The 27194-nt window shown below is 48.3% G+C and overlaps 1 protein-coding gene across 3 annotated transcripts in view; it reads left to right on the top strand.

Annotated features, from left to right (window-relative positions):
• Positions 1–27194, top strand: part of MYLK (myosin light chain kinase) — a 292274-nt gene that overhangs the window by 169102 nt on the left and 95978 nt on the right. For all 3 annotated transcript variants that reach the window (XM_055396158.2, XM_055396005.2, XM_055396085.2), the window contains 5 exons: positions 1864–1882; positions 2364–2899; positions 3450–3656; positions 11219–11353; positions 14580–14732. In XM_055396158.2, coding sequence (XP_055252133.2) covers positions 1864–1882; positions 2364–2899; positions 3450–3656; positions 11219–11353; positions 14580–14732 — 1050 coding nt within the window. The remainder of the gene's footprint in view (positions 1–1863; positions 1883–2363; positions 2900–3449; positions 3657–11218; positions 11354–14579; positions 14733–27194) is intronic.

Genomic DNA, 27194 nt, shown 5'->3' with positions numbered 1-27194 from the left:
AGCATCTTGAATCAGAAGAATGGGTGGGCGAGGAGCACAGATGCAGCAAAGGAGGAAGATACGTCACCTGTGTCTGCTCACCTGGGTTCAGATTTTCCTTCTTGCTCGGACTCCTTTTTCCGTCACATTTCTAATTGCCTTTTGGAAGAGTGCACATTGCTAGTGTCTTCCCACCTAGGCTAAAATTTATCTCAGCATCCAGCCTGTCCTTCAGATCAGGTGCTCCCTCAACTTAACTCTTCCCTTCTCACAGGGCTGGGCATTTCAGACCAGCTTAGCCCCTGTCTCTTCCTTGCTACAGTCATCAGCCCCAGTTGGCTCTTCTCTTGAAATCTGTGTATGACTCCCCATTCCATTCCCCTTGGTTCTGCCAAGTCCAGCCTGGGGAAACTGGGATGTGTGGACAGGGAGGACGACTGAAGTCAGTCCATCTGAGTGGGAACCTTGAGTGGGCTGGGATTTATGGATCAGCGAGTGAAGCAGCCCTCACTTTCTCTTCTTCCTTTCTTACCCTTATCTCCTCTATGACTTCCCTCTTCTCCATCTCTTTCCTTCCTCAGAAAGTATCCCTCCTTGCTCTCTTCACGTTTTTGGCCCAAGTATTTTTCCTACCCACAGAAACAAATTTATTCTACATTGCAACCCAGGATGTGTGTGTGTGTGTCTGTGTGTGTATGCTTAGTTGCTCAGTCATGTCCGACTCTTTGCGACCCCATGGACTATAGCCTGTCAGGCTCCTCTGTCCATGGGGATTCTCCAGGCAAGAATACTGGAGTGGGTTACCATGCCCTCCTCCAGGGCATCTTCCCAACCCAGGAATCTAATCCAAGTTTCCCACATTGCAGGCGGATTCTTTACCATCTGAGCCACCAGGGAAGCCCAATATACAAAAACTTATACATGTACAAATACAAATACATATACACATATATTACTAAAGCCAGTTTCATGACACAATCCTGAGTATTATATACAATACATGCTGGCATTTTCTCTTCTCCTCTGCTTCATTACGGGGAAAAAACCCTTTTTCTGACCATAGGCTTTGACTTCACAACTCACTACGGTCTCAGGATCCTACCATTTTAGTCTCTCTCCTCTACTTTCCCCAGCACTGAATTAAAGAACTGATCCCTTCTGAAGCAATTAATGCCAGAATGGTGTGTTTCCTGGGATTTGTTTGAAAATACTCCCAGAAAAAGTCCCTCAAAAACAAAACAGAGAGATACAGATAAGATTGGCAAAATGTTGACATTTCCCTAATTTGGGTGTTGGCTTTCAGCGTTTGTCATATCCTTCTCAGTACTGTTGTATATTTTCTAATTTTCCATGATGAAACACTTTTTAAAAATAATGTGGTAGAAAAATATATCTAGTAATAGTGTGTTTTTTCCTTTGAAGAACTGAATTAAAGTACGCTTTTTCTGTCCATTTTAAAATGAAGCAGGTATGATTACCTTGAGGGGTTCTTTAGAGGGCCACATGCAAGTGAAACTGTGTGGGTTTGAAGTTTTGGGTAGGTGTTTATTTTTGTTTGTCCCTCCAGTGGTTTTTGTTTCCTTCTTCGGGCTAGAGAACAGGAAGCTACTGTGCCCAGGGTGGGGCAGCAGAGGCCGCAGCAAAGGCCCAGGGCAGCACTGGAAGCTTAAGAGTGTCTGCAGGGCTCTGAGGAGTGTATCAGATTAACCCCAGAAGTTCAGGACCAGGGAAGCTGAAAGGAGAGGGGGAGGAGGGCCACAGGGGAAGGTGAGCGCTTAGGAAGCCAAACTCTGTCATAAATGAGAGATTCTTGTTTTATCACTTCCTGCTCCTGGCATATACAACATTGCACTAACCGTCTTTCTACCTTCTCTCTTTTTCCAGGTTTGGACAATTCCAATAGGTATGTGTAGGCTTTGTGACTGTCATCGGTCCATCTCAAAATGCCCTGTTAGAAAAGAGGGATTGTAATCAAGAAATGCCCTAAATTTCTGAGATATCATATAGTGGGGAGAACTGCCTGTTTGAGGGGCATTGTTTTATTTGGAATGTTTCATTTTCTGTTGTAATTTGCTGCCTAGGTTCTAGGTCAGGCTTGCTGTCAGTATTGAGACTCTCGAAGACCCTGCTCAGTATCTTTACTAGTTAGCCATCATTAGGAAGGGCACTGCTCTGCAAGCATGACCTCCATGTTCAAGGCCAGAATCCACCTGCTTGTTTTCTGGCTGGAAACTGAGCCAACTGCAGAGAAAGACTTTGGCTCTTACTCTGTCTGAATTTGTGGGCTTTCATGCTTCCTGGAGCCCATGCTTGTGATGAGTAACTAGATGACTGTTCTCATCCTTCTTCTTCTGCCCCACTGTCCACCCCTCACCACCAAACAGGTCACTCGTGAGAGGAACAAAGGTGGCCAGTATGGACATCAGGAAGGAAGTGACCAATGGAGTCAGTCAGGGGTCCAAACCAGATTGCCTGGAGGCTGCCGCTGAGAGTAAGAACTGCCCCAGCACCCAGCGAGGCAGCTCACCGACCTGGGCCACAGGGAGCCAGCCTCAACCCCCGAGGGAATCTGAGCTGGAGCTGCTGGGGGACTCCCCGAAAAAGGGCCAGAGGACCCCCATCCTGCAGAAGACCTCCAGCACCATCACTCTGCAGGCGGCAAAAGTCCAGCTGGAGCCCAGAGCGCCAGTTCCAGGCGCCCCCTGTCCTTCCAGAGAAGAGAGGGAGGGGCCAGCTGCGGCCCCTGCAGACGCTCTCCCCACCAGGCAATCAGGCCTGGGAAGCCAAGACACCACGAGCAAGGTTGCTGCCAGGAAGGTCCCCATGGAGAGCCAGAGGGACACCACGTTTCCCAAATTTGAGAGCAAGCCGCAGAACCAGGAGGTCAGTGAAGATCAGCCAGTCGAGTTCAGATGCGAGGGTGAGTAGAGCGGCCTGAGGTCTTTGGTGTGCATATGGTAGCCCCTGCATATGGCCCCCGGGGGGACCACTCCCTTCCTTCAGCTCAGTGGTCGGAGCCTCCTGTATCCACCATCGCCTTGGACTAGAATCCCCCACCCCAACGAAGCACTTGATAGGGGTCTCCCCTCAGGAGATGCTCCCTGAAGTGGCCCATTGTTCATGGTTGAAGAGAGTACCGACCCCAAGCCCTGATTTTTAGCCCTCACCATGGGAAACCCGTCACTGGGAAACCCATTGCCACCAGGAAGAAACCCCAGGGTCCCTTTCTCTGTCCTCCCTTCTTCAGGCTCTGGCTGGTCTGGAGGCCTGGTGTGTCACTTTGCATCCCTCCTCCCGAAGGGCCCCGGCCTCTGTCTTGGGCAGGAGGGGGCGGGTAAGAGAGTGGGTTCCAGCCAGAGGGCAGTGGCATACCAGCTGAGCCCCCCCTCAGGCTCAGTCCCTTCATCACCCACCCCACTCCACCCCACAAGCACTCCTGGGGGCCTCACGTCCTTCACCTGGCCATGTAGTTTCAGGGATCCCAAAACCTGAAGTGACCTGGTTCCTGGACGGTGTCCCCGTGAGGAGTCGAGAGGGCACCATCGAGGTTTATGAAGCTGGGGGGACCCATTCCCTCTGCCTGTGGAGAGCCCGGGCCCGGGACAGCGGGAACTACAGCTGCACAGCCACCAACGTCCGAGGCCAGGTGTCCTGTCGCTGGACCCTGCTGGTGAAAAGTGAGTACGTCCCTCAAGGTCACCCTGGCTTCTCTGTGGGAGGACTTCGTGGAGTGCTTCACACATGGCACCAGTGTCATCTCCTACAGTCCCCTGCCCAGGGGGTACCTCCTGAGAGAAACATCATTCCTGCCTGCTGGCTAAGGTCAAAGTCATTGCTCCAAGGGAGTGATTCCTGATGGGAATTCACAGCAGGATCACCTCAGAATAGACAGGCCCAGCCCAGCTATGAGCTAGCTTTTCCTAGTTCCTCAGGTGCGGGTCTGAGGGCTCACTTTGAGCCAGACAGACGCACTTAGAGTGACGTGAGGTGCTGTGCGTGCCCCTCTCTTCTGCTTGTTGTAGTATCTGTTTATAAAAGTAGTGCATGTGCAGTGTGAGGAATTTAAACAACGTGTAATCGTATGGCTTGGAAATAAGCGGTTTTTAATTTTTTTAAAATAAATTTGGCATTATGCTGTTTGTAAACTGCTTGCTATTCTAATCTGTTCATGTTCCATAGGCAGTTTTCAGTATTATTTCTTTCTATACTTCTTATATCGTTTGAAAACATGCTTTGTAATGACTATATATTTCCTAGAATGATGTCTAGCCATGGCCTTATTGTTGTTTCCATTTAGATTGTTTTGACTGTTTCCAGTGTTTTCCCACTGTAACAAAACTGTTTTCAATAGTCTTCAGTTCATTTCGGTTCAATTGCTCAGTCGTGTCTGACTCTTTGTGACCCCAAGAATCACAGCACGCCAGGCCTCCCTGTCCATCACCAATTCCCAGAGTTCACCCAAACTCATGTCCATCGAGTCGGTGATGCCATCCAACCATCTCATTCTCTGTCGTCCCCTTCTCCTCCTGCCCCCAATCCTCCTAGCATCAGGGTCTTTTCCAGTGAGTCAACTCTTCGCATGAGGTGGCCAAAGTATTGGAGTTTCAGCTTCAACATCAGTCCTTCCAATGAACACCCAGGACTGATCTCCTTTAGGATAGACTGGTTGGATCTCCTTGCAGTACAAGGGACTCTCAAGAGTCTTCGCCAGCACCACAGTTCAGAAGCATCAATTCTTCGGCACTCAGCTTTCTTCACAGTCCAAGTCTCACATCCATACGTGACCACTGGAAAAACCATAACCTTGACTAGATGGACTTTTGTTGGCAAAGTAATGTCTCTGTTTTTTAGTATGCTATCTAGGTTGGTCATAACTTTCCTTCCAAGGAGTGAGTGTCTTTTAATTTCATGGCTGCAGTCACCATCTGCATTGATTTTGGAGCTCAGAAAAATAGTCAGCCACTGTTTCCCCATCTATTTCCCATGAAGTGATGGGGCCAGATGCCATGATCTTAGTTTTCTGAATGTTGAGCTTCAAGTCAACTTTTTCACTCTCCTCTTTCACTTTCATCAAGAAGCTTTTGAGTTCCTCTTCACTTTCTGCCTTAAGGGTGGTGTCATCTGCATATCTGAGGTTACTGATATTTCTCCCAGCAATCTTGATTCCAGCTTGTGCTTCTTCCAGCCCAGCGTTTCTCATGATGTACTCTGCATATAAGTTAAATAAGCAGACTAATAATATACAGCCTGACGAACTCCTTTTCCTATTTGGAACCAGTCTGTTGTTCCATGTCCAGTTCTAACTGTTGCTTCCTGACCTGCATATAGGTTTCTCAAGAGGCAGGTCAGGTGGTCTGGTAGTCCCATCTCTTGAAGAATTATCCATAGTTTATTGTGATCCACACAGTCAAAGGCTTTGGCATAGTCAATAAAGCAGAAATAGATGTTGCACCCACCTATCTCTCTGTGAGATTTCCCCCTACTTTAAATGCTCTTTAGGGTTATCATTTCCATCTTTCTAAATTCCATATATATGCATTAGTATACTGTATTGGTGTTTTTCTTTCAGGCTTACTTAACTCTGTATACATGATAACCCTGTATACAAGACAGCAAAAGAGACACAGGTGTATAGAACAGTCTTTGGGACTCTGTGGGAGAGGGCGAGGGTGGGATGATTTGGGAGAATGGCATTGAAACATGTATATTATCATATGTGAAGTGAATCACTAGTCCAGGTTCGACGCATGATACAGGATGCTTGGGGCTGGTGCACAGGGATGACCCAGAGGGAGGATAAGGGGAGGAGGGAGGTGGGAGGGTGGTTCAGGAAGGGGAACTCAAGTACACCCGGTGTGGATTCACGTCAATGTATGGCAAAACCAACCAATACAATATTGTAAAATTTAAAAAAATAAATTAAATAAATAAAATTAAAAAAAAATAAAATAGAATAAATGCTCTTTAGGGACCCTAGAGCCATGTCCTACTGTTGAGGAAATTAGTAAACCACAGGGGTAGAGCCAGCACATTGCAGACTGTTGGAAAACTTATGAGACAAATAACCTTCACTTACTTTTTCAGGAAGTAAATTGCAAACAAAAATGAAAGAAGGGACAGCCTGTAGGAAACTTAAATGAAAAGACACAGGAGACACCAATAATCACAATACCTGGACTTTGCATGGATCCTGATTCAGTTCAGTTCAGTTCAGTTGCTCAGTTGTGTCCGACTCTTTGCAACCCCATGAATTGCAGCACGCGAGACCTCCCTGTCCATCACCAACTCCCGGAGTTCACTCAAACTCATGTCCATCAAGTCGGTGATACCATCCAGCCATCTCATTCTCTGTCGTCCCCTTCTCCTTCTGCCCCCAATCCCTCCCAGCATCAGAGTCGTTTCCAGTGAGTCAACTCTTCTCATGAGGTGGCCAAAGTATTGGAGTTTCAGCTTTAGCATCCGTCCTTTCAATGAACACCCAGGACTGATCTCCTTTAGAATGGACTGGTTGGATCTCCTTGCAGTCCAAGGGACTCTCAAGAGTCTTCTCTAACTCCACAGTTCAAAAGCATCAATTCTTCGGCACTCAGCTTTCTTCACAGTCCAACTCTCACATCCATACATGACCACTGGAAAAACCATAGTCTTGACTAGACGGACGTTGGTTGGCAAAGTAATGTCTCTGCTTTTTAATATGCTATCTAGGTTGGTCATAACTTTCTTTCCAAGGAGCAAGCGTCTTTTAATTTCATGGCTGCAATCAGCATCCGCAGTGATTTTGGAGCCCAAAAAAATAAAGTCTGACACTGTTTCCCCATCTATTTCCCATGAAGTGATGGGGCCAGATGCCATGATCTTAGTTTTCTGAATGTTGAGCTTCAAGCCAACTTTTTCACTCTCCTCTTTCACTTTCATCAAGAAGCTTTTGAGTTCCTCTTCACTTTCTGCCATAAGGGTGGTGTCATCTGCATATCTGAGGTTACTGATATTTCTCCCTGCAATCTTGATTCCAGCTTGTGCTTCTTCCAGCCCAGCGTTTCTCATGATGTACTCTGCATATAAGTTAAATAAGCAGGGTGACAATATACAGCCTTGACGTACTTCTTTTCCTATTTGGAACCAGTCTGTTGTTCCATGTCCAGTTCTAACTGTTGCTTCCTGACCTGCATACAAGGTTTCTCAAGAGGAAGGTCAGGATCCTGATCGAGATACCTTAAAAAAATTTTTATAAGAAAATCAGGAAAATTTGAGCGTTGATAAGATATTCAATATAAAGAAATTAGTGCTACTTTTAAGATGTGATGATGGAATCTGTGGTTATTTTTTTCAAAGTCTGCGTATTTTAGATATATAAATTGAGTTACTTACTAGTGAAATGATAGAATTTCTGATCATATCAGAATCCATGTATGTTGGGACTCAGTGTAGGGTATGAATGAAGTGAGACTGGCCATTATGGAAGTTTAAAAACAAGTATATGATGATTTACTCTACAACTTTGTATGTTTCTGTCTACTGTTGTGTGTGTTTGAAATTTCTTATAATAAATGTTTCAAAAAAGAGAACCTAGTTCATTCACACTGTAGGATGCCATGCAGCCAGTGGAACAAATGGGCCTGACCTGTAGACTCTGGTGGTGAGACCTGTCCAAGATATGTTAGTATGGGGGTGGGCCAAGTGCAGAGAGAATCGTGTGTATCATATGCTGCTTGCAGTAAAGGGGAAAAAAAATCTATGTACACAAAGCAAAGTGATGCTTGTATGTGCATTAAGATTTCTGGAAAGGCCCCCAATTTCCTTTAGGAAGAGAAAGTAGGGGTCCATAGTCTTGCTTGAGAGATAGTCTTGCTTTTCACTGTATACTATTGACTCGCTTCTTAATTGGGAGTTTTACTACATTTGTGAATTCCTTTGCAAGGAATATTACCCATTCATTTGGAGGTGGAAGTGCCGGTAGGCAGAGGTCCTAGGTCAGGAAACCTGACCTTCATCATTCAGGGGTATGTGTTAGGTTGGGGGACTCACTTGGCATCATGACCACCAAGGGTTAAAAAAACAACAGGCTTTGGTTGGAGCATTAGCTATTATTATTAAATGCAAACTATGCATCGAGCCTGTACCTACACAAATTGGGAGTGAAAGACAATGTTGATTTTTAAGCCATTGCAGAGCTGAGGGAGAGGGTGGAAACTGGGTCTGCCACAAAGCTTGCTGTTCTTACCAAGATTCAGCTGCATGATTGTTTTAGAATGAAAGTTCCTCAGAATGCTGCAAGTCTTTGGTTAATTTCCAGAGTTCTGAGAAAGCTGATATTGAGTACTTTGCCAGGGCTCTTGCTCCTTGTCTGGAGAACTTAACAGGAGTCCTAAGTCCTCTATCCCAGAAGTCTGGCTTGCCTTCCTTTCTCCATAGCTGTTCTGAAGTCTCCAGAAGGCTTCACCAAGACGCAGGTCTTCTAATACCTCTTTCTCTTTCTTCCTATTACTGCAGAAAAGCTGCCTGCTTCCCTTACCAAGACTTCTCCTTCCATCCTTCCCAGACCCACAAGAAATCAAGTCTAATAATGATTGACCTTCCCACCATTTCTTCAGTCTCTCCCCCTCTCCTTGTCTAGAGACCCCCTTCTCCTCCCTTCAGGCATGATCTGGTCTCACCTCATCTAAAAAGGAAAAGAAAATCTCCCCTCTGCCTCACTGCCACTTAAGTTCCCAAGTTTTCTCTCTACTTCTTTTACCCCAAACTTGCTGTTAGTCCAGTCTCTGTGCCCAGCTTCCACCTGATGATAAGAGCTAACACCGCGCTGAAAGCCTGTTCAGTGAGTCAGGCTTTATGCTAAAGACTTCACTTGCACGACTTCATTTGGTAATCTCAACAATCTTAAGAGATAATCACAGTTACAAATGAGAATACTGAGCTGCAGTGAGGTTAAGCGACTTGCTCAAGGTCCCATGCCTTGTAAAAAAAAAAAAAAAGCATATTCCTAACCCGTGTTGGTCTGAAACAAAAGTCCACGTTGTTTGCAGTGCCTCCCAAGGGGATTTCTCTAATGAGGGAAGTCAATGCCTCCTGGGAGCAAAGGGGTGGAGGTGGTGTCTCCGCTCCCTTGCCTAGGTAAGCTGGCATTCCTTCACTCCGTACCTGTCCGTTCAGATGCACCACATTCTGATTGTAGCTGTGTTCCCACTGCCTGCTCTCCTATTAGGGTACCCCTGGGCTAGAGGAGGAGGTGTGGACATAGAGTCAGAGAATTGAGTGTAAAACCCTGCTTTACCACTGGGCTTGACTGGGAAATTATTAACTTCCTCTGTAAAACGAGCTAAAGATAGCAGTCTCGTGGCATTGTCACTGTCACCTCTGGCAAAGTACCTAGTAAGCCCTCGAATATTAGTTTTTGCCCTAAAACCTTTGTACTCTCAATATAATAGAGTTTCCCCTCATCACTGTATTGAATAGCTTCTCTGAAGAGTACCAGTGGGCTATCGTCTCATCACAAAATCCAGTTGCCTTTAATCAGCCACCTTGACTCTTCTGCAGCGTGTTCTGGTTGTTGTAGAAAAGATTTTCTATCCCCATTGCTCTTAATTATGGCCCCCAAGCAAAATGTTCCCCAACTCTCCTATGTAGAAGTCTTCTGCAGAGTTCAGCTCAGTGGTTCTCCATGAAAATGTGGGGGATTGAGGCCCCCAGTGCTTCTGAACTACTGGTCTAGATTGGAAAACCAGAACTCATGTAAGTCCTTGTCATTTGATCCTGTCTTGGACTTGAAAAAAAATAATTATAATAATTTAAAATTGAAATATCCTCATGAGTGGGCATGTGGTCTTTCCAAGTAAAAAGATATTCACAAGAGTGTTCAGGGTGTTTTTGTTACATACAGTGTTTTAGTGTTCGCCCTTGTATTTTTGAGTAAACCATAACGGTGTACTTCTATGATAAGATTATAGAATTGGCAGTCTAGTTTTAGATGTATATATATATTGTTGGTAGGCTGCGGTCCATGGGGTCACAAAGAGTCAGACACAACTGAGTGACTTCACTTTCACTTTTCATTTTCATGCATTGGAGAAGGAAATGGCAACCCACTCCAGTGTTCTTGCCTGGAGAATCCCAGGGATGTGGGAGCCTGGTGGGCTGCCGTCTATGGGGTCGCACAGAGTCGGACACGACTGAAGCGACTTAGCAGCAGCAGCAGCAGCAGCATATATTGTTGGGGACTTTTTTTGTGTTTTTTTTTTAAGACTTTTTTTAATGTGGACCATTTTTAAAAGCTTTTATTGAGTTTGTTAGGAGAAGGCAATGGCAAGCCACTCCAGTACTCTTGCTTGGAAAATCCCATGGATGGAGGAGCCTGGTGGGCTGCAGTCCATGGGGTCGCTAAGGGTCAGACACGACTGAGCGACTTCACTTTCACTTTTCACTTTCACACATTGGAGAAGGAAATGGCAACCCACTCCAGTGTTCTTGGCTGGAGAATCCCAGGGATGGGGGAGCCTGGTGGGCTTCCATCTATGGGGTCACACAGAGTCGGACACGACTGAAGTGACTTAGCAGCAGTAATTGAGTTTGTTACAGTATTGCTTCTGTTTTATGTTTTGGGTGTTTGGTCACAAGGCATGTGGGGTCTTAGCTCTCCGACCAGGGATTGAACCTGCACCTCCTGCATTGGAAGGCAAAGTTTTAACCACTGAACTGCCAGGGATGTCCCTATAAATTGTTTTTTGAGTCAGTTTAGACGATTTATGTTTTCCTTAAAAAAATCTATTTTTATCCACATTTTCAATCTAATGAAACATTTCAGCCAAGGATTTTTAAATTTTTTTTTTTTAAAGTGTGCAGGATCTGATGGGACACGTCAACAACAATGTAAGACAGGAGAAAGTAGAATAAGGCCAAGATAAAGGGATGAAGGAGCTCAGTGGATGCTCCAGGACAGTGAAAGTCCAGACAAGACAGGAGGGACCCGCGTCCTGGAGGAGAAGAGGCTGGCCTGGTCCTGAGCACTCCCAGACGTGGGGTGTCTTGTGATGATGAAAAAGGCCCTGAAGTCACTCTGCTTCAGACTCCAGGTCTGCACATGGTGGTACTGCCTGCTTCCCTGTGTGATGATGGATGAGGCAAAGCCAGGCCACTGAGAAAGCAAGCCCTGGGTGCCCAGGGCAATGAGGTGGCTGCCTGTGGTCAATCCCCAGCCTGGGCCAGTGGTGATCTGAGACGACCTGTCTGTCCTTTGCCCTCACAGAGCCAGCCGTGATGGAGGTGGCCCCCTCATTCTCCAGTGCCCTGAAGGACTGCACCGTCGTTGAGGGTCAGGACTTTGTGCTGCAGTGCTCAGTGCAGGGGACCCCATTGCCTCGAATCACTTGGCTGCTCAACGGTGAGACCCCCTGCTCCAGCCCCCCGAGCCTTTGGCCTTGCCTGAATTCCTGCTTAGCTTCCCCATATATCACTCTGAATCATTTATGCCTGAGAAAGAAGCATGGAGTGTAGAGAGAGCCTGGGACCTGTGAGTCTGCCAGTGCCTGGGTGGGGACACCGGGCAAGTTCTACCCCTCTCTGAGCCTTGAGCTTCTCACCTACAAGACGAGAATGAGACCACCTACGTTTCAGGATGGTGACTGAAAGCCAGATTAGATTCTTTATATACAACAGTTAATGAGATGCCTGGCACATAGGTGCACAAGCAATTTAGCTTCTTTTTGTACAGCCAGGCTCACAAGTAGGCTCTCAATAGATATTTGTTGAGTCAATAAGTGAACAAAAAACCCACAGATTAATGAACCACACTAGCAGTTGCTCATGGGATCTTGCCTTTTCTTTGGTGGCAGGTGGTTTAGGGGTTCATAGACCAGTAGTTCTTTTCAACAATATAGTCCTATAGAGACACCCCAACTTTCTTTTTGCCAAGTAAAGTCCTTTGGACAAAAAAATAATTATTACATATTACCACCCTTCTCTCTCTCTATTTTTTAAAAAAAATTAAGAAAAAAGCCTTTAAATTCCAAAAGTATGTATGGGAGAACTCTATCACTAGAACTGAAATAGTCCATAAAATTGATGAAGTTGAATTGGTCTGCTTTTGGGGGACCTTAGGGGAGGCTGAAAGGACACCTGCACTTGTCCTCCTCTGTATTGATGCTTGGGTGACCCTGGATATCCCACTTTACTACCCTGGGTATCAACCTCTTTATTGAGGAGATGGATTGGAACAGAGGTTTAGGGTCTCTACCAGCTCTCGCAGCTGATGGGATGAACTCTTTAAGGGATCAGCAGCCCATCACCTGTGCACCAAATAGTCCCCGGGCATCTCTACACTGTTGCCATGTTGCCATGAGCCTGCCTCGTCAGTACGGTTTGCTCAGGCCTTGCTAGAAATGATCTTTAGTCAGCGTAGGAAGTTGCCTTGGTGTCTCCCTATCTGTGGACTTCTTGGGCAGAGAGGTGAGAATGGGGGTCTCCTCCTCCACCCCGTACTACTGATAGAGCTCCTGTTGGATCCCACAATTGATGGCACAGAGGTGGCCTCCTTGCAGCTGGAACACAGCATGGATGTTAAGGGCTAGGAACAGATCTGAACAAGAGCGCTTCCCTCCCACTTGGCTCAGGGTCCAGGCCAGGCGTCAAGAAACACTGTCTATAAAGGGCCAGATGGCAAACGTGTCCAGCTTTGCACGCCACACAGTCTCTGTCACAACTACTCAATTCTGCTGTCATGGCACAAAATACAGCCAGAGACCATATGTAAATGAACGCAATAAAACTTTATTTATAGACACAAATGTGAATTCATATAATTTTCACACACGTCATGAAATAGCCCTCCCTTGATTTTTCCCCAACATTTAAAATATGTAGAAACTATCCTTAACTTTCATACTGTACAAAAACAGGCTTCAAGTGGGATGTGGCCTAGGAGCAGGAGTTTGCTGACCTCTGATTTACACCTCTCGAGACTAAGTGTCTGCCTACAATGTGGGAGACCCAGGTTTGACCCCTGAGTTGGGAAGATCCTCTGGAGAAGGAAATGGCAACCCACTCCAATACCCTTGCCTGGAAAATGCCATGGACGGAGAATCGCGGTAGGCTACAGTCCATGGGGTTGCAAAGAGTTGGACACGACTGAGCGACTTCACTCACAGACTGAAAGGCAGCCCACCTTCTTCCTCTTGGTGAATCTTGGTATTTTCACACTGATCCCACTAGAGGGCGATCATGCACAAGTCGGGGACCCTTGGCCGCCAACTCTGGTTTCACCAGTCTTGGAGCTGTGTCACTCAATTCTGAGTGTCCTGAGCCAACAACTCCTTTCTGGGGCCACCGTTGCACCCCATGCTTGAGGAGTCAAAATGAGCTATGCTCCAGTAAAAGGGAAGCTTTCAAACAGCTTGTCGGTACAGATTTTGACAGCAGAGGCACTTTGCTGGCATTCTCAAGAAAAAGAGCTTTTAAGGGACACACACACACAGAGAGCAGTGTTCAGTTCTCACAGTAGCAGGATCCTGGCCCCTTGGCTCTCCCAGCCCCCAGCCCCACCTCTATGAAGTGCATCGGGCCAGCGGAATCTCTTCCCTCTGGCCCTGTGGCTGGCTTGGCAGTCTCTGTCATGGAGATATGACTGTTGCTATGAGCAAAAGAAAACATTGCATTGTGCAGAGAAGACCTCTTTCTGCACTTTCTCCCTCTCCCACTGCCCACCCCTGTTTTATGAAGTGCAAACCAGGACCCTGGGGCTGACAGGGGAAGGAACTGACAGTTGCTTCCTATATGGTGAGTGGACACATTCCTGCTCTAAGGCCAGGACCTTCAGTAATGAAATTTTCTTTTTTTCCTGGAAATGAAAGCTCACATCCTGAGATAATAAAATCCTGGGAACATATAGCATTAAGGAAACCACTGAATTTCATGGCACACACTTCTGTCTCCATGTAGGACGTTATGGGACCTGAATAAAGGGCCTCTCATGCAAGGGACTCTTGGAAGAAGGGGCCAGAGTTGTTTTTTTAATCCCCTGTCTTTATCTTTTCTGTGAATCCTAAAATGCAACTCATTGCAGCGTTAGGTTGAGGGTGCAGAATCGCTTCTGAGAAATATCTGCAGTGGGAAATAGGCTCATTGTTTCTGGAAACATCTAAAAGGAGCTGGGAGCCTCCTGTGCAGTCTGGGTGAGGTCCATTCTGTCTGAGACTGGACTGTGGGCCAGGTGACCCTGTGAGATTCTTTCCAGGCTTAGAATACTGGGAAGTCTAGGATGTGTATCTGGGGACTGTTTATTTAAACAGAATGCACAGAACTCTGTCCCTTTCCCGCCTGTATTCTCAATGCCTCCAGAATCTCTCCCCCAAGTCCTACCAGCCCCAGTCTTGCTCCTCCACCGTCACAATCACTCCCTCTCCTTCACCTCCCTGGCTGCTGCCTCTTTCTCTCCCTCGTGAGCCTCTGTCCAGCTGGCTGGGGGTGGTCCTAACACATCATGAGCCCTCAGTGGGCCTGAGCAAGTGTGGGGAGCCCCAGTATCATGACAGCAGCCGCCCTGCTGAGGACAGGACCCCCACCCCTCTGCTGGCTGCTCCCTGGCCTGAGCCCTCCTGTGCTTCCCTTCCCAGGACAGCCCATCCAGTATGCCCACTCCACCTGTGAGGCTGGCGTGGCCGAACTCCACATCCAGGACACCCTCCCAGAGGATGATGGCACCTACACCTGTCTGGCTGAGAACACCGTGGGGCAGGTGTCCTGCAGCGCCCGCGTCACTGTCCAGGGTAGGAGCCTCTGGGCAGCCCTCTAGAAGCACCTTTCCTGCCAACACATCTGCTTTGGAGAAAGGGCACTGCACCTGAAGGCAGGCAGGTGGAGGCAATGGCCTCCAGGAGCTCACAGTGTCCAGGGCCTGCCCCTGGAGATGGACATACAAGCCCAGTCCTCCACCCCTCACCCCACTGTGGTTGAGGGAAGATGCAGGGGAAAGAGGCAAAGACTCCCTTGGTTCGAGAAGCTTCCAATCTGATAGGCAAAAAACCACACCCACTGAAAGAGGACGAATTCCTGTAGGACTCAAGCTCTCACAAACGACCCCTCATGCACTGGGGGACACTGGGGGACACCAAGTAACAAGAGCCAGAATTGAGGCTTCCAGAGAGCCAGCTTGTCCCCTGTTTCCTTCTGCCCCTGCTTCTCCCTACCACCCCAGGCTTGCTCTTGCACCTCAGCAGCCTGGTGTCCAGTAATCTGGTTAGCATGGTCATCAGGCATTGATCAGTGCCAAATGTTTAGTCCCAGAAGTCCTGGCGGGGAGCCACAGACTCAAGACAGCTGTCTGGGCTGTGGTATTGGCTGGCACGGTGACAGAGCTGGAGAAGGTCTTCTTGGGCCCAGGGTGTTCAGGTAAGCCTGATTCCCCACCCTCAGCTGGGCCCGGGACCCCAGGTCCCACAGTGACTGGAGACTGAGTGCTTAGACTGGGTGTGTCGTGCTCTGCTTTGCCAGCAGCTCAGTAGGCTACACGCCATCCTGCTCTATTCCCTCAGGCTCACCTCTTGGGAAGAGTCTTCTCGTATCTGAGCAGCAGCCTTCCAGGGGGCCTTAGAGGTGGTTTCACTGAAAAGTGGGAGGGAAAATCACATGTTGGTTACCTCTCTAGATACTCTCACCTCACCTGTATTTTCTCGATTCTAAAAAACCCCGGAAGTGGGGTTGGAGGGGGCAACGCTCTTCCTATCTTTCACAGAAAAGTCTGGAGGTCTCAAGAAGTCAACGTCACTTGCCTTGTGAGCCACACTGGCCTTTGGAACCCAGATCTCCAAGCCGCTGCTCACTCCCTGTCCTTTTCTAGAGGGCAAGTCCCCTGGCCCCAGAGTGGGGATGACCCTCACCCCAGGGGCTAGGCAGTGTCACCCCCGAGGGATAAAGGAATGGCACTAACAGCCTGTCTGCCTAGGAGGGGGACATGCTCTCCAGCCTCTCCGATACCTCTGCGATTCCTCCGGAGTGCCTGGCATGGAGTCACCACCTGGGGACTGGCTCTGCCTCTTCCCAGGAGGCCCTCCTTCTCGCATCCCTGCCTGACTGTGGCCCCAGGAACTTGTTGGCCTCATTCTAGTTTACACTCCATCTGTTCTTTCCTCATGGATCTCACTCATGGCTGATTGAGGGGTCTGGGGAAATCGTGGATCCAGGCCAGGGTTGCTGCTCCCACCTTCCCCCACCCCTGGGCTCTCCTTGGAGGTCCGAGAGGCCTACCCCAAAGTGGTAGTGGTGGAGAGGGTCAGAGAGGTGCATGATGCTTGTGTGGTCTGAGCCTCCCTGGCTGGCTTCAGCCAAGGGCCCTGTTGATCCAGAGCCTGTCCTGGGCTGCCTGTGTTTAGATTGGGATTAGAGGGACCCACTGATCTAACAGTCCCAGTGGAGGTGGGGGTCCCCAGAAGAGGGGCAAGAAGACTCTGGGGCCATCCTCCTTGCTCCCAGGTCTGTGGGAGGAGTGGGGCCTGGATGGTTACCTATCCAAGCATGTTTCAAAGCAGAAACAGAGAGGTCCCATCAAGGGCTCTGCCAGAGCTGTTTGATCTGCTCTGAAAACAGCCCTGTGTGAGCAGGACACCCCTCTAGCCACCCCCCCAACCCCGCCCAGTGTGGGGTTTGACTGGCCTGTGAAGGCCAAACAGAGGCTCAGCTACCATAAATGGTGAAGGAGGCTGTAAGACGTGGCCACGCTCCGGCCACAGCGCTGGGCTGTCTGCACAGGATCGGGGAGGCCGAGCCTGGCACAGTGACACCTGGCTCCATGCCCCGGGCACCCGGGGGGCTCTGGTCCATGTCCCACGCCGGCCTCAGCCATGGAGTTTTTCTCACTTTATTGGCAGCTGGTCTGGCTGCAGTCTCTGTGGTGGCTCAGAGGGTGGGAGATGACTGTAGTGGAGGCGTTTGTCTTGTGCAGTACCGACCACTGTCCCGGTCTCTCCCTCAGCTGCCCAGGCCTGGCCTTTCTGTCTCCTCTGTGTGGCCCCCAGGCCACAGCGGGAGTGTGGACCAGGCTCCCTGGCTGCAAGTCCTGCCGCCAGGCTGCTGAGTCCTACGCTAATGACGTGGGATGTGCTCAGGAGCCCCAACCTTTAAACAAGATGCACTCTTTCCAAATGGCAAGTCGAAGGAGTAGTATTACCAAAGGATCAACTCTGCTACACTGGGTGGTTGTTTTTCTGTCTGTCTGTTCGTTTGGTTTTGGTAAAAGGAAGGGAGAATCAGAATCAGAGAAAGCAGGTGTTGGGCCAGACGCTAAAGCCATAGTCTGAGCACCCTGTTCAGGGAATTCTGGCCACAAGAGGGTGCCGTTCATCAAGACCTCTCCCTCCGCTGTTCTGGTTTCCAGGGAGGAGGGGTTCTAGGGCAGCTTTTGCTGGAGGAGAGTTTAGCAGATCCTGTTGAAGGCCAGACATGGGTGCTCTTTCTCACATCTTTAGCCTTTTGCCAAGGTTTTGCGAGCATCAAGAAGTTGCTCACTCAGCATTCTGATGGACCTTCAGCCTCTTTTCCCTGCTTTCTCTGTTTTTCTCTCCTCTGTAACCCCTTCCTCCCCAAATCTGACTAACTCCCTCCCACAAATGTCACTTCTGTTACCTGCTGTACCTCTCTTATCACAGTACTTACTTACAAGCAAATTTTTCCTGAGCCCCTCCTTGGCCGCAAGCATTGTTCTGGGGAAGCTGCCATGAACAGAAAGCAGGTCCTGTCTTCCTGCCTGTTACATTCTGATGGATGGTCCACAGCTGGCTTAATCCAGTATTGACAAGTGCTATTAAGAAAATGGAAATAGAGAGGCGGTGGAAGGGATCCTTTCTTAGGTGGGTGCTAGAGGAGGCCTCTTGGGAAAGGTGACATTTGAGGGGAGACCTCATGAACTGGAAAAAAGACTGTTCCAGGCAGGTGGTACAGCAAGTGCAAAGGCTCTAAGTTGGGAACAAGAGCAGCCTATTCAAGGGACAGTGAGGCAAAGGGAGTGGGGCAGGGGCAAGTGGTAGAGGTTAGGTTCACCGAGAGAGGCAGGGGCGCATCATGCGAGTCTCTAGAAGGGCGATGAGGAGAGAAAGCGTTTTATCCTAACATGAAATTTCCTCGCATTGCCTGTTCAGCTGCCTTGTGTGCTAGACTGTTAGCCCCCTGCGGGCAGGGACCATGTCTCATTATTGCGTGTAGCACACGTCCTACTGTGTGAATACGTGTTCAGTGACCGCATGAAGGAAACATGGAGGTGGGTGAGTCTGTGGCAGTGCAGGGGGCATTCCCGCCACCTCCTCTCTTGCCTGGGAGCTCAGGGCTCAAGGAGGTGCTCAGCAAACCTACACGCTAGCTCTCAAACACCCCCCAACAAATATTCCTGCTTTCCTCCTGCCGTACTAGGAAAAAGTCCCCATTAGTTAACCAGGCCATGAAAATCTTCCCTCCTGACCCAGGATAGAGCCTAAAGGATGATTAATCTAAATTCCTGCAGAACCCTGGAAGATCAGAGAAGAGTAAATATTTCAGTGTATATGCACTGGTCATTGGTGTGGGGGCTTTCTTAGACTAGAATCTTTTTAATTTCTCTCCCCTTGGAGTATCTTTGTCAAGGCTAAAATTCTTAAGTGACGATAGATTTATTAACCTGCTAATGTGCCCATTTAGACAGAGTGTCTCAGCCTAATGGTTTGTTTATTTAAGTGAAGGCCTGCTGGGCTCTTAAAGGCACCGAAGGACATAAAATGTGGATAAGGTAAATTCTAAAATACCCTGATTTCTAAAATAAAAAATGAAATTTAATAAGCGTGTTTGTTTTGATAATGAGCCTCTAATGAAAGTAATGGGCACCAGGGAATCAGCCATTCTCTGGACAGTGAAAGCATCAGTCAGAGCCCAGCTGGCTTTCAGATTAGGGACAAGCCCTCTGCGGGGCAGCTTGGAACACTGTGTGTGTGTGTGTGTTCATTTGTGTCCGACTCTTTGTGAACCCCTGGACTGTAGCCCACCCGGCTCCTCTGTCCCTGGAATTTTCCAGGCAAGAATACTGAAGTGGGTTGCTATTTCCTTCTAAAGGGGATCTTCCCAGCCCAGGAATCGAATCTGCATCTCTTGCATCTTCAGCGCTGGCAAAGGGATTCTTTGCCACTGTATCACCTGGAAAGCCCCTTGCTTTAAGCACTGACAGCCTCTTAAATGTATTAAAAAAGAAAGTTCTGGGGGCTTCCCTGGTGGCGCAGTGGTAAAGAATCTGCATGCCAGTACAGGCGACATGATTTTGATCCCTGGTCTGGGAAGATCCCACATTATATGGAACAACTAAACTCATGCTTCACAACTACTGAGCATGCCACATCACAGTCTCCTTCTACAGTCATTGCAGGTCACCTGTAGCATTTTTTGACTTGGAGTCCTTGGTCAGGAATGCCATCCAGAATTACAGTTTTGTGTTCCTAATGGCAAAATGCGATCCGTGCTTTGACAGTGTGGTGGAGAGTGTGGTTTCCAGACGTGCCTCCAGAGGGTACATGGGCTGGTTTGGATGGTTTACCTCTATGTTTAGAGTTTGATTATAACTCTTAAGGCACTAAGAAGGCTGTGGTTGTAATATACTCCCACCTCCCATCTGGAAACCCTATCATTACTGGTCAGAGATTCTTGGGGAGGGGGAGGGAGTGTCACATGGCGTTGTTTCCTTTCATTCTTTTCCTTTCTATTTCACATTTGCTTCTTAGGGTCAGGAGAAATCAGTGGGGAGAAGGAAAACCAAAAGAGAGGGCATGGCTATGGGGGAAAGGCTCTCTTTTCATGCCCAACAAGTAGACCATTTGCTGACTCTCCAAGTCGGTTTATTCAGTTAGACAGACTTTTGTTGGGAGAGAGTTCACAGACATCCCTGGCGAGGGATTTGCACTGTGCATAAATGCCCTGCCGACGGGGAGCAGCTGGGCGAAGGTAACCCTGATGAACGCTTGAGTCAACAGTCCTGGAGCTTAGGGAAAGGAGGAGGCCAGACTGAGACCCCTGGACCCTGCTGGATTTTGAGCAGCACATCAAGGAAGGAGGGAGAATTGTGCTTCCGGAACTTTCACTGGTAATTCACTGAATGTCCATAGTATTACAGGGTGAATAGTTTAACAGTATGTGGAGTGAACTGGATTTGCTATTGGAAAGATATTTTGCATTTTTATGACTAAACAAAATATTTCAGTTTCGAAACTTAAGGAAAATCTTTAGTAGCTCAGAGATGAAGGCAATAATTTTCCCTCTCCCCAACTGCGTCTTCAGGAGGTCCATGTGTCTGCACACCTGAGGTGTGGGGGCAGGGGATGTAGGAAGTAGGGGAGGGCCCTTCCATGTCCATTTTTATTTGGTGACAACCTGTGGATCCAGGGATGCTGGTGTCAGAGCAGGGAAACTACTGACAGACAGGGCCTGAGGCTCTGACAGCAGGACTTGGTAAAAGCTGTGACAGGCAGTGGTCCCTCTTAGGGAGAGCCCTGGGGAGCTCTTCAGATGGTAGAGAATTCTGTCTGTTTCATATTGGTGTCATCATCTTTTTACACAGTTTAAAGGTGACATTCTTAATTTTTTATTTTAATCTGACACAAGTTTCGAATGAGCTGGGAGCCTTCTACGAGCCATTTTCAAGGCAAACTACTCATGTACAGTTAATGCGAATTCAGTCCGTAAACATGGGGCGCTTTAGAGAGCGGTAACTTGGCTGGTAAAAGTTGGCAGGTGGAGAAAACTCCCAAGAGAAAGTGTCTAAGGAGAAATTTGCAAGTGTTTTTCTTGCTAACGCATGTAAAGTGAGGAAGGGTTCAGAAGGGAAGAGTGGGCGAATGATTGCAGTGCGAAAAAAGACACTTGGCTCCACACCAGCACCGCAGCAAGCTGTAGGGGCGTCTTGCTTTTCAAGCCCGAGAAAGCCCGAGGCCTTGCTCACGTCTCCAGTGTTGATGAGCAAGCTTATACCAGGCCTTGTTGTTCAGTCACTCGGTTGTGTCTGACTCTTTGCAGCCTGAGGGACTGCAGCACACCAGGCTTTCCTGGCCTTCACCACCTCCCAGAGCTTGCTCAAACCCATGTCCATTGAATAGGTGATGCCACCCAACCGTCTCATCCTCTGTCACCCCCTTCTCCTCCTGCCCTCAATCTTTCCCAGCACCAGGGTCTTTTCTAATGAGTCAGCTCTTCGCATGAGGTGGCCAAAGTATTAGAGCTTCAGTTTCAGCATCAGTCCTTCCAATGAACACCCAGGACTGGTCTCCTTTAGGATGGACTGGTTGGATCTCCTTGCAGTCCAAGGGACTCTCAAGAGTCTTCTCCAGCACCACAGTTCAAAAGCATCAATTCTTCAGCGCTCAGCCTTCTTTATGGTCCAACTCTCACATCCATATATGACCCCTGGAAAAACCATAGCTTTGACTAGGCCTTTGTCGGCAAAGTAATGTCTCTGCTTTTTAATATGCTGTCTAGATTTGTCATAGCTTTGCTTCCAAGGAGCAAGTGTCTTTTCATTTCATGGCTGCAATCACCATCTACAGTGATTTTGGAATCCAAGAAAATAAAACCTGTCACGGTTTAAATTGTTGCCCCATCTATTTGCCATGAAGGGATAGGACTGGATGTCATGATCTTAGTTTTCTGAATGTTGAGTTTTAAGCCAACTTTTTTGCTTTGCTCTTCACTTTCATCAAGAGGCTCTTTAGTTCCTCTTTAGCTTTCTGCCATAAGGGTGATGTCATCTGCATGATATACTAGTTATTGTATGAGAATTAATGAGAGAAGTAGCAAATAGCACCTGTTGTGTGGATGCTTAACTTCCTCTAAATAAGAGCTTTTCAAAACTTATTATTGGGATTGTATCAGTTCCTTTAAGTGTTAAAACGAGACCATCAGTCATCATTTTTAATGAGGACCATTGTTTTGATAAACGATCTAATCAGTTAAACCCAGTCTGTTTTAATTCCCTTAAAGACTCCACGCTCTACTTTTTGAATCAACTCCGTTCTACAGATGAGGAAAACTGATGCTCAGACGTCAAGTCAGCAGCCACAATCCGCCAGCTCACAGGCAGCCCCCCTAGGCCTCCAGTTGCCTCAGCCCACATGCTTGTTCTGCTTCTCTGGGTCTCTGAGAAGTCATTTGTTTGATACTTTTGCTTCCCCAGAGCAAGAGTTTTATGTTTAAGTTCATGACTAGGGACTGTCTTCAGAAACAGTTTCTGATGAGTCAAAACAGAGCAAAAATGGCCAAGGAGGGAAAACTTGGAGGGTCTGTGCTATACTTAGTCACTCAGTCATGTCTGACTCTTTGCAACCCCCTGGACTTTAACCTGCCAGACTCCTCTGTCCGTGGAGATTCTCCAGGCAAGAATACTGGAGTGGGTTGCTAGGCTCCTCCAGGGGATCTTCCCAAGCTAGGGATCAAACCCAGGTCTCCCGCATTACAGGCCATCTCTTTCCCATCTGAGCCACCAGGGAAGCCCAAGAATCCTGGAGTGGGTAGCCTATCCCTTCTCCAGGGGATCTTCCCAACCCAGGAATCGGCCCGGGGTCTCCTGCATTGCAGGCAGATTCTTTACCAGCTGAGCTACCAGGGAAGCTCTGGAGGGTCTAAACAGGCTCAGAGAGTGCTCTCTCTCTGTCTTTGTCCCTCTCCTTCCTTTTCTCCCTCCATGTTCCTTTCTTCTCCCACCTTCTGTCTTCTCTCCTCTCGTTCCTCTGTCCCTTTCCTAAGTCCTGCTATAGTTTAATCTACATGACATCATTGTTTACTTGTCAATAAACTGCTTATGGGGTTTGCTGGTGGGTCAGACAGTGAAGAATCTGCCTGCAATGCAGGAGACCCAGATTTGATCCCTGGGTTGGGAAGATTGCCTGGAGAAGGGAATGACTACCCACCCCAGTATTCTTACCTGGAGAGTCCCATGGACAGAAGAGCCTGACTGGCTGCAAGTCCATGGGGTTGCATAGAGTTGAACATGACTGAGCATGTGCACTGCTTATAACCGTTCTTAATCTTAGTTCTTGTCTTTCCCACCAGAGGACAAGCCTGTTTCTTTTCCCTTCTCTCAACGTGGAACAGAACCCCCAACACCCAGCTGCCCAGTTTAATGACAGAGAAAGCCAATGAGTGAGTGGAGGGCCATTGGCTAATTGACCAAGTACCCAAGCAACAGACAAGTTCACTTCAGAAATTTAGTCCTAGGCCAGTAAATCAAGGAGGCTCAGCCCGCCCTAGATTCCAAACAGAAAGAGTCCTGTGGGCTTGGTCTCAGCAGACCAGAGGAAGCACAGCTGTGGGGGAGACCTGGGGTATATTTAATCCGGCCCCAAGTCTGCCGCTGCATCCCAGGGACCTCCTCCCTTGGTGTGCCACAGCCAGAGTCTGCCCTCCCCAAGTGCAAAGGTTCAGGTTGCCTGAGGTGCTGCGGCCCCTGGGGGCCTCTTCCCTCAGACCCTGGGAAACCGACCCTGCCTGAAACCAGGACCGCGCCAGGTGACAGCTAAAGCAGGACTCCGGGAGAGACTACTCTCGGAGAACCAGCTACTCTGGGCAAGAGCACAAGGACAGAAAGCTCCCGGGAATCTAGCTGACTGGCCTTTGTTCTCAGGTCGGGAAGAGAGCATCCAGACCGGGACCCCACTGGCCACGGCAGGTTTTCTGCCAGCTTCCTTCTCTGAGCCACAGCTCATTCTGCTATAAAGTGAGGGCACATTCTTCCCGACTTCAGAGGGTGTTGGACGTAAACTGAGAGCTGCGGATATCCTTTAGAATCGTTAAGTGTTGACCTTTGTAAGGCATTGTTATAATGTTGTCTCAGTGGCAGCTGAGACCTTTCAGATCTCTGACCAATTATATGTGAATATCCTGATCTGCGAGGACACCGTATCATATCATTTCTCATCACATCAGTAGTTATTGTCAGATTGAGTTTGCCTAACCAAAAACAGTCGGATTAGGAAAGGCACAAAACATTTATTCTTGTACTTATTATGTGCCAGATATTCTTTAGCTGTTTTACATATGTCATTTCTTTGAATCATCTGAAAATCCGGCAGTATTTATCATGCATTATACTAATGATGTGTGCATTACCCTTATCACTTGGGCATGATTGTCAGTAACTGATGATAACTGTATTCCTATCAGTTTAGAGGAGAGAACACTGAGGCTTAGCTTGAAGACTTGCTTCAGATCACACAGCTAGAGCTAGGAGCTCACAACACCCATTACCATCTGTCTATTCTTACTATATCTAAGTCCATGCAAGAGGTAGCATAAACTGATATGTGATCTGTCGGCCACAGATGAGCCAGGGTAAGTTGTGTATGGCTTTGGAATTAAATGACAAACACACACCTCGCTCTTTCCCCTGACGTTCCCTGCTCTGTGGTAGCTTTTCTCCCGTGTCAGGTGTCTAGAATGGGAGTCCACATAGCACATCTGTCCTCATGGGGAGTCCAGCATGGCCATCCCTGCAGGTGACTGGCTCCCCTGGAAAAAACAATCTCAGAACACCTTGGCCTCGTAGTCAGGAGGCCTGGGTTTGAGCTCTCAGTCTGCCTGTCACTGGCTCTGGGACCTTGGGTACCTTACTTCACCTGAGCAGGTCCCAGCCTCTCTCCAGTAAAGCTGGATGGTGGGCTTGGGACTGGGGTTTCAGGATTCAAGTTAGGGCTGCTTTTCTGGGGTTGCCTGAGGAAGCCGCTTGCCCTAAAACTGCCATCCTCATTGGCTCCGGGATCTGAGCCCAGAGTGTGTTTGTAGGGGAGCTTTGGTGGTTTTTCTCATTCTGTGAAGACTCTGGGGCAGCGACTGGGGCTGAGCCCAGTTCTCTGTGGCTCTAGTCCCACGTGACCCTGAACGGCAGGCTTGAGAACAGGTTCATTCTGCCCATTTACTCCCTGTCACTTCCCTCTCCTCTTTGTTCTTGCTGTGGGGCCCTTGCTGGGGAGGCAACAACAGGGTCAGAGACGATGGGAGACTTTGGAATTAAATGCCTGCCTGGAGCCGTTTCCACAGATTCAGACGCTGTCACTCATCTCTCTCTGAAGGAGTGCAGTGAAATTTTGTTCTAAAAATTTAGATTTACTTTAGATATATCCATATTTTTAAGCAACACATTTGTATTCCTAACAGTATTTCCCTTAGGAAAATGACAATCTTTAATCCTGGAGTGAGGCTCCATTTGTTCTTCTGCTGCCGATAAACGCACCAGGTAATTAAGCCCAAGAGGTAGGTGTGAGTGAGCACTCACGCCAGCCTCACACACCTGCGAACGTGGATGATGGGTAGCTGGATGAAGTACTTTCATATATTATCTCTTTAAACCCCCCAGGTCCTGTAATAGTACTGTTATTCCCCTAAATACAGTTGAAGAACTTAAGCTTTAGAAAGAGAGAGTGCCTTGCCCACAACCAAGTCCCAGTCTCAGATCCTGCATTTCAGTGGCTCTCAGAGAACCAGTGAGCTGTCACATGGGAGGCAGTGCCCAGGACACCCTCTCAGGGCAGGGAGGTGCAGATAGGCATTTAGTTGCACTGGCGGAGACCCGTAGGGTGGCTTGGCTTTGCCAAAGCCCCAGGCCTGGAAACTGAGCAGTAGGAAGACCTAACACATGGAGGGGTCAAAGAGGAGCTGTCAACTGCTTGCAGGAAAGGGAGCTGGAGGTTTTGATGTTCCCGAAGCATCTGGGAATGAGAGGCCGTCTGCAGGGAGCTCTGTGAAGCTGGGACTCTGGCCACGACAGTGGAGAGGCGGGAACTGGGAGGGCTCTGGACAGGCGAGAACATTTGTCCTGGAGCCTTCTCGTTCTCTGCAAGAGGAAATTCCTCAACTCTCCCGAGGCAGCCTGCTTGCCCAGGGAGATCTAAGCATTCCCAATATTGGGTCCCTCGAGCCCACCGCTTGAGCCTTTCTGCCAAGGGTGTCTGGCTGCCCCTGTCAGAGGCAACGATGCCAGGGCTGGGGCCGATTGTCTCTGAGAGCCCGTCCTCTGGTCATGGGTCCTGTGTCCCCTTGTACTCTGGCTCCATGCCCTTCACACAGCACCTACCTTGGGGAAACTTGTCCTCCCACCTCCCTGGTCTTCCCAGCCTCTCACACCCTCATGCCCAGAGGCTGTGCAGAGCATGTTCTGAGTATGCCATATTTTGTTTTCATTTAGTGGCCAGTTTGGAGTTAGGCCTTTCCCAGGTATGTAAATCAGCCTAAAAATGTATTGTCATGGCTACAGGCTTCCAGGAGAAGATCTGGTTTGTGTGGCTGTGGGCTAAAAAGAACTCAAAATACCACAGTCCCCCTGCCCCCAAACTTAGAGTTTACCTTAGAGATACCATAGCCTTCTTTGTCTCTACCCTTGCCTGCTCCAGACCCGCCCCACCCCTCCAACCAAGACAAAAACAAAAAGACTGAAAAAGAGTTATTGAAGGTCAAGACCGTGTGGCTCACAGGACGAAGGGCAGGATCAGAGACTGAGCAGCTGGGAACTGCGGGAAACAGATACCAGCTCACCTCTCCGCTGTCCCTTTCCCTTTGGCTCTCATGAAGCAGGTCAGAGCCCAGCTTAGGGAGGATTCTGAGAATAAAGGAAAGCCTGTTTATTACCCTCCCTCCCCAGGAGAACAGAATGAGGGTGAGTGGGCCAGCCCTGAACCCAGAGAGTTGTTCTAGTGTCTGTCTCTGGCTAGCTGGGGCATTCTTTCCCTCTCCCAGAGAGATTTTCTCCCCATTTTTCCTGTACAACAAACTGCATATATTTATGGTGTTTACTTTGAACCTTCACGCATGAAACCTTCACCACGATTTTAAGAAATGAACATCTCCGTCACTCCAAATGCTTTCTTATGCCCCTTTACAATCTATCTCCCAACCCCTGCCCCAAACAACCTGTCACTATATTTTGCTTTTTCTAGAATTGTATATAAATGGAATCATCCAGTGTACTTTCGTGGTCTGCTTTCTTTCATCGAGAGTAATTTTGGTGAGATTTGTCCTTGGGTAGTGTTTTTGTTAGCGCTGAGTAGTATTCCCCTGGTGTGGGTACTTCATAGTGTGTTTACTCGTTCACTTGTTGATGTGCATTTGGGTTTTTTCCAGGAAGAAAAGCCATTAGGAAGAAAGCGACTATGAATGTTTGTGTACAAGTCTTTGTTTGGACATGTGCTTTCATTGCTCTTGTGTAAATACCCAGGAATAGAATGAATGGATCATGTGCTAAATGA

Source organism: Moschus berezovskii, chromosome 1 (genome assembly GCF_049115385.1).
Source record: "Moschus berezovskii isolate FMDL1 chromosome 1, NW_MosBer_1.0, whole genome shotgun sequence".
NCBI lineage: Eukaryota > Metazoa > Chordata > Mammalia > Artiodactyla > Moschidae > Moschus > Moschus berezovskii.
Note: the sequence above shows the minus strand (reverse complement) of the source record. Positions and strands in the feature narration are given on the sequence as shown.